Source organism: Belonocnema kinseyi, chromosome 1 (assembly GCF_010883055.1).
Source record: "Belonocnema kinseyi isolate 2016_QV_RU_SX_M_011 chromosome 1, B_treatae_v1, whole genome shotgun sequence".
NCBI lineage: Eukaryota > Metazoa > Arthropoda > Insecta > Hymenoptera > Cynipidae > Belonocnema > Belonocnema kinseyi.
Genome location: NC_046657.1, coordinates 55,138,375 through 55,146,330, shown reverse-complemented (window position 1 = coordinate 55,146,330; position 7,956 = coordinate 55,138,375). Strand labels below are relative to the sequence as shown.

At 34.7% G+C, this 7,956-nt stretch overlaps 1 protein-coding gene across 1 annotated transcript; it reads left to right on the top strand.

Annotated features, from left to right (window-relative positions):
* Nucleotides 1-480, top strand: LOC117177813. Its single transcript, XM_033368763.1, has one exon. The coding sequence runs from the start codon at nt 1-3 to the stop codon at nt 478-480; it is 480 nt and encodes a 159-aa protein (XP_033224654.1).
* Nucleotides 481-7,956: the final 7,476 nt, after the last annotated feature.

Sequence of the window (7,956 nt, the reverse complement as noted above, 5' to 3'; positions counted from 1 at the left end):
ATGCTGGCCCTATTTGGATGCGAACAACTAAAGGTCGCGGGCACAAGGCATATAAGGGCTATATTATTGTTTTCGTTTGTTTTGCTACGAGAGCGGTCCCTTTGGAAGCGTGTACGGACTACACAGCGTTTTAAGCCTCTAGCGGTCCCGCACTTCGGAGGACTTTGGGAAGCAGTTGTCTGTTCTGCAAAACATCATCTTCGTCGAGTAGTGGGAGATACTTCTCTGACTTTTGAGGAAATGACAACCTTCCTCACGCAGGTAGAGGCTTGTCTCAATTCACGACCGCTACAGGTTCAGAGCGATGATCCGAATGATCTGGTACCGTTGAAGCCAAATAATTTCTTGATCGTTTCTCCAATCTTCACGGTTCCAGAACCTTTTCTCATCAACCTTAAGCAAAATCGACTACAACGCTGGCAGCTTACCAGACACATGTACGAAGATTTCTGGACCAGATGGTGCTCTGAATATCTATAAATACTTCAAACTCGTTCGAAGTGGCAGAAGCCTATACTTTCAATCAAGATCGACGATCTCGTGCTTATTTTGTACGAAAACCTTCCTCCTACGAGGTGGGCTCTAGGTCGTGTCATTGCTACACAATCGGATGCTGAAGGTCATGTCAGGTCCGTTACTTCACGTACTGCTACTAGGACTTTCGACAGACTCATTGTGAAATTATTTGCCTTACCACTTCATCCTTCGGAGGTTTCGCGTGAGTATTCTCTTCTCTTTCTCTTTCGTCGTCTTTTTTGTTGCTAAACAAATAATAAAGTGATTCAGTGACTTTTTTACCATTATACTTAATCCCGCTATGAATTTTGCTTTATTTGGTACTATTTCGCATCAGAATTAAATAAAACAGATGTTACTCTTTCGCAGTTTAAAGAAAATGTTTCAGAAATGTCTTAATCTATCTTTTATTCCAAGATGTCGAGACATAATGTGATTTAAAAAAATGGCTTCCCAATTGTGAGATTGTTTAAAATAATTGAGTAGGTTATGAGTTGTTGGCCGAAAGGCGGGGATAAAACTAGAACCTTTTAGGAAAATAAATTTAAAGGTCACAATTTTTATCCAATATGGATGTTCTTTCTTTAAATTAAAACCAATTGAACCATGCACATACCTCTTCAGGCTGATTTAAAGATAGTTTTGTAGCAAAAAAAAACTTTGGAAATAAAGAAAGTGAAAATATGTAATATAAAAAAATCACACATAGAGAAAATTGTATAAACATAAAATCAATTGAAAATAGATGCAGATAATGTTCAAGGATCAGAAATAGTTAACCTCCTAATGTGTTAACCAACTAATGTGATTCCTGATTGATGAATTTGTATTCGCATTTGTCAGAGAGAAATAGTGCCACATTATTACTATCGTGTACCGTTATTTAATTTTATAATTTTTAATTATTGAAATAAAAAACACATGTTAAAGTTTAATTGATGTGAATTCATAATGATCTACACACATACTATTTCACATGGCCTATGCTTGGCTCCCTCGTTTCGGAGAACCCTGGCATGCGGGCCATCATCGTATGTTTCCGTTGTGTACGTGTAATTTCAGGACTCTAATGTAAATCACTCGTATATCTATAAAGATCTATGCTAAATTAGAAAAATTTACTACAAAAACTTTACGACAGTTAAACTCTTTCTAATTTTTCGAAATACGAAAAAGCTACTCCATGTTTTAAATACATTGAAAGTTCGTGAAATTTTTTATACAAATTTCACAAAAATTTCATGCAAATTTGTAAAGATTTCCATGAAAAAACAAACTATTTTCAACAGAATTGTAATGAAAAATTGCCTTTAATCTTACTGATTTTTACTGCGAACAGTTCCCTCTCCAATTATACAATTTAATCTTAACCCCAAAATCGCAATAGGTTGCTGTCGCAATTTTATATCAGCTACGGAATTTCAAAATAATTTCTATCCTTTACAGGATTATTGCTTAATTTCAATTTCTATATGTATAGCAAATATTAACTCATAAGTAAAAATACACGAATCTACTTTTAAATAAGGTGTGGTATAAAAACAGTGAAATTGAATAAATTATTACAATACATTCACTACAGTGGTGTATACGGGCACTGTTATTTCCTTCATTTTTTCATTTTTTAAGTCAGCTTCCCCTGTTTCCTTGTTTCTTTTCAACCTTGCAATCGCCTTATTTATTTCATCCATATTAAGATTGTTTTCAATGTCCTTGTCTCCATCGACCACTTTTCTTCCTTCTTCCTTTACCTTATATTCAACTGCTCCCAACATCCCCTTGAAGTGCTTTGTCCTTCTTTCTCCTTCCTCTTCCAAACCGCCTATCTTCTCGCTTTCTATGTTTGATCGAAATTCTCTCAACTTTTCCTCCCCCTCAAAATACCCATTTTTAATTTCTTTTCTCTCTGTCCTTTCTTCTTCCCCCAGCTGTGCTTTGGGCCACCATATCCCATTTTCACGATTACCGGGAAGTGTTCTGAGCCTATGACGATGCTCACTTCCATTCCAAACCATCCGTCTCGTTATTCTTTCATCTGCCAGAATACAATCAATTACGGTGTCCCCTATACCCGCATACATATATTCACATTCTTCATCCCCCTCATATGGGCGTTACAAATAAACCATGCCGCAATCCAACAAGTCCAGTTGCTTCTCCCCTCACGATCCGTTTCCTTTTGTTTCGTTTTGTCTTATAAAGACTTCCTTTTCTCTATCCCATACTTCTCCTTTTTCGTCTCCGCTCCATGCATTCAAATCCCCTTCTATTAGGACCAGCCCTTTTAACAAAATACATGAATTTTTAAACATATTTTGCATTTATAAATTGAAATTTAGAAACTTTACAAGTTAACAATTTAAGTTTTTAATTGACTTTTCAACCTAGTAATTAAACTTTATATCAAAAAGTTTCATTTTCTAGCCAGAAAAAGACTCATTTTCGCAGGCATTCTATGAAACAACAATGTCATTTTTCACGATTAAAACACAAAAAAACGCATTGTAACAAAAAGAATATATTCTGTAAACATTTGTAGCTCTTTTTTTGGGTGCATAACTTTTGTATACTTTTTTTCGTTTGTGTTGTTTTTCTGAAAATCCAATTTCTTTTATTTTATTCATTAAATTTTACAGATAAAACAAAAACTACACGTCCTATGAAACAATGTTTGAAGACAAATTTGCAGATCTCTTTTCGGTGGATAATTTTTGTATAAGCATCTTTTCTTCGTTACTTGAATATTTTGCTCCCAAAATGGATTTTAAAAACTTTTTATCATATGTTGCCCTAGAAAACATACATAGAATTTTTAAATCTTGAAAAAGTCCTATGAAAAATTATTCAAATGCTCTAACTGTTTGAGTTTTCATCTGAAGTAGTTATAAAACGAAAGCGTTCCTTTCATCGAGATCTCAAGAAGCTTGCCAAACCTCAAAGAAATCTGATTATTTTTCTGAAATTTATCATGTCCATAGACTACAGACCACGGACAGACGGACACACAATTTCAGAAAAAAAATTTCTGTCTCAAAGGACCTCAAAACGTGGATATTTGATGAAAACTGGCTAATTCAAATTGTACATAAAACCAATTGTAGAGTGGTTGGTGGAAGGGCGCACGGTACCCCTGCTAAACCCTAAATGATCGGATTGTTTAGACAATCAACCTCACATAGACTTTTTATATGTCCTTTAGAAAGCTTCAAGATTTATCCACACATCGTGAGGTGCATAGGGAGATTGATGCCGCTTTGTAAAACCAGATTCAGTATCACATCTGAAAAGAATCGTGTGAAAATTAACAAGGTCGACTCTCAGAGCAACTGTATCTAGCTTTAGGGATTGTTGAACGATACACTAAGGAAATCAGAATCGAATTTGTGTTATAAAGATGCGCCAAGGTTTATTTAAAGCTAGGGAAACTTAATTAAATGCCAAACCTCTTGAGTTCGTCAACCGAAGCGGTACGCGACACCTTCACACTGGAAAGACCACACAGGCACATGCAGGATGTGACATCTATAGAGCATACTTTCCGAAGCAAATACAAACGTCTTATATGACGGATTTGGTATTTTGAACTGTCGGCGGGGAACAAAGTATCTGTAACAAACATGCTTGCCGTCCTGGCAGTATTCCATCCACTTGAAGTGGTTCCATGGACTAAGAAATAGCTCAGATCCCTTTATATTGGGACACGAAAGGTTATGCACAGGAACAAAAGCATGCATCTTAGGTCTTACTTCTGCAACTCTACATCTAGTTGTATTGAATCTTGAATGTCTGTAAAAGAGGCTGAACTTTAGTATCAGGGATGAGCAAAATGCATTCAACCACCTAGATTGAAGTCGAGCACAAATGGTTTCATTTTGGCTTTTCAATATGGTGTCATTTACACCTTAACACACCGTCGCCACATTTTGAACCAAGACATTCCCGATTATAGCTACAGAGCGTGCCATGCACATCCTGGTCACCTAGTACATATATTATCTAGTCTTCCAAATCACGCGGTAACGACTGATATCCAACGGCACAATGCGGCACTAACAGTGCTTTATTACCACCCCTGTCACTCTTACATCATTAATCTTAATATCGCTCCGCTAAAAGCTCCTAGCAAAACAGAGTCAATTGTCGAGAATGATAAGTGCCGTACATACTGCAACTTTGCATTCACGACAATTATTTCTTTTGCACACTCGAGGACTGACATAGTTCTTCTTAACTCCGAGAAGCGAAGTATGTTCGTTATTGAATTTTCGCCAGCAGCTGACAAAAACATCTAGCCAAGGAGAATGAAAACAAAGAGAGGTATAGAGACCTTATAAGGAACTTTCGCTGATTGTACCCGGAATATCCTGTCAAACACCACCCACTCCCGCTCACCGCTCTCCCGGTTTCTCCAATATAGACCTTGCCACAAGAACATGGGATTTTATATACTCCTGGATCACTTAGGGGTGTCTTTTCGTCCTCAAGCTTGTTTAATGGTTTCCCTATTTTCGCAGGTGTCTGAAATATTGTTTGGATGTTGTATTTGTTGAGAATTCTTCCTATTTCTTCTGTGACACGTTGGATGTAGGGTAGGATGGTGGCCTGATTTGTTGAATGACAGATTGTTCTCGAGATGGATGATTGTGGCAGGAGACATTTAGGTATCTGTTTGTGTGTGTGGGGTTTTCTGTAAACTGCAGGTCATAATGTGCCATTAAATCTTTTGTAAATTAATACGTCCAAGAAAGGCGATTTTCCGTTTTGTTTTATTTCCATGTTAAACTGGCTATTAGGATGTAAGCGATTTATGAAATCGAAAAACTTATTTAGTTCTGCTCGTCCATGTCGCCAGATGACAAAAGTGTCATCAACGAAATAACACCAAAATTTCGGTTTAAGCTTTACTTGGTTGAAGATTTTAGTTTCCAGATGTTTCATAAAGACATGGGCTATTACAGATGAGATTGTGGATCCCATTGCTGCCTCTAAGGTGTTCTACCAAAGGTACGAGCACGAAAGGAAAGTTTGTAAAAGATTTGATAATTTCAATTGTATCAGAGATTGGTACTTTCGTAAAGAGAGATACTATGTCGAAACTGATTATGATGTCTTGGGGTTGAATTTGAATCTGTTGTATCTTTTTGATAAAGTCGAATGAGTTTTGGACGTGAGTGATGGAATTTCCTGTAAACGGATTTAGTTTTGAAGCGAAGAAGAGTGCTAGCTTGTAAGTTGGTGAGTTTATTGCGCTGACGATGGGTCTGAGTGATATTTTATCTCATTCCATTTTTGGAGCCCTACAAGTCTTAGAGAGATGGGATCAGTAGGTATCAATTCAGATATTGTTTAGCTGTCAAGTTTAGAGCCATTGCAAAAACACACAACATCTTTCCAAGAGAATATAGATAAGCAATCAAAATCTTAAAACACCATAATAACATAAATAGGGACAATGGATAGAATACTAATTCGATTTGGCTTTCCGTCCTCCCGGATTTTTATAAATAAAAAGATTAGATTGGCCAGTCAGATTCGACCAGTCCCCACAGTGGGGCGCTCTGGCCAATTACAGGCATCGTAGAGAGAATACGTAAGAACAACGTAACGTGATACCTTAGTTTCATGTCATCAATCTATTATTGAAGCAGAACATGTTACACAACCGTCTTCAATTAAATACTTCCATTATTCACGTTTCATATTTTTATAATTTTCTTCCAATTAATACTAACACACACATTCATACATACAAACTTATATACATGCATATATATATATATATATATATATATATTTTTTTTTTACTAATTTATACTTATATAGTAAATTTAAAATAATTTTGATATGATTAAGAATTAATCATTCTGATTAAGAAATAGGATAATTTAATTATTTAATAGACTTCAACATAAATTTTCGCTGGACGTACTGAAGATATGTTTCAATCTTCTAATTTCACAGACTCATAAAATTCCAATTTTCAATTTAGGGAGAAAAAGTGAAAAAAAAGCTACTAAAGACTAATTTTAATTCCCAACATCAACTTTTTCAATGCAAAAAAGAATGACTTTGTTGCGATGCGTATCGATCTTCTAATCCGTATGAGTTTGACTGAACTGAATGCAAAATCGATAATCCGGGGTTGATTTTGATCGGTCCAGAGGTTCTTAACGAAAGTTATTAATTTTGCAAAAGAAATAATTTTATATTCTAACAATTTTGGTTGGATCGAATAATTTTACTACAAATAACACTATAATTTGCAATTGGTGTAAGCTAACGCTTAATGAACATCAAAAGCAATTTTTCGAACGACCTTTACAAGAAATGCCTAATTACAAGGATATATATCTTACTAAATCAATTCGAGCTACTGGTGATTTATGTAACTGCTACATATGTTTCAAAACAAGATATAATGGACACGAAAACATTGACAAGGATGCTGTTAATATGCGAAAATTATCAAATAATATTAATGAATCTAATGGTTTATTTGGCAATACTGCCGTTAAGAAATCTCCTAAAGTAAGTGAAACTCCTGGAGTATGTGAAATTTATGATGAAGAAAATCAATCGTGATTTCCACAAATTTTTACACTGTAATAGGTACAGGAAAAAACCACACTTGCAAGTGAGTTGAGCGCTTAAGAAAATTTAACTAACTTTTTGGAAAACTTGCCACAAAAACATCAAGAACAAATTATTAGCTGTTCATTAAAAAACAAATTAAGCAGTACTGAAGGTAATTGTTCAATGGTATCATTGAACACACACTGACCGAAACTTAATATATCTTTGAATATAGTAGAAAATAATCATCTAAGTTCGTTAAAAAATTAATTAAAAGAATTTTGAGTTATTAATGGACTTTCGTTGAATCATATGAAAAAGCTTACAAACTTCTTAAGAAATAATGTTAAAGAAAAAAAGTACCGGCTGATATTAACAAGCATTTATATGAAAAATTGAAGACGCTAAATACACTTTATAACGAAGCTACATCTGAATTCGATGCTGGTTCAGATAAAAATAAAGAACAACAATTAAGACTAGTTGTCTGGGCTAACGCTTCAGATTTATTCACCGAAAAAAGGGTATTCTAATTTTAGAAGCGTAATATTGTTATAGGCACATTTTACCAAAGAGAGAAAATATTATTTTAATTAATATATTATTGAAGAAGAATAAATGCGCAAAGGTAACTGTGCCTTTCTCTCTTCAGTTATTTCTTTTAATGGTTGATTCCACGTGCCTTGAGATCAGTTCCTTTTTTTGTAATTTTGGACATTGAGTGTGTCGATTTAATGAAAAGTGGCAAATACAACATACAAAATTATTAAATATCTTTCATTATATAGACAAAAATATATATTATTAAGACAAGAGGGTCTCCGTTTTATACTAAGAATATATTCTTGGCTCCTTTTTAAGTTTCAA

Bases quoted from the DNA above. Each gene is read 5' to 3' on its own strand.
- LOC117177813 (XM_033368763.1), top strand. From the start codon at position 1: ATGCTGGCCCTATTTGGATGCGAACAACTAAAGGTCGCGGGCACAAGG.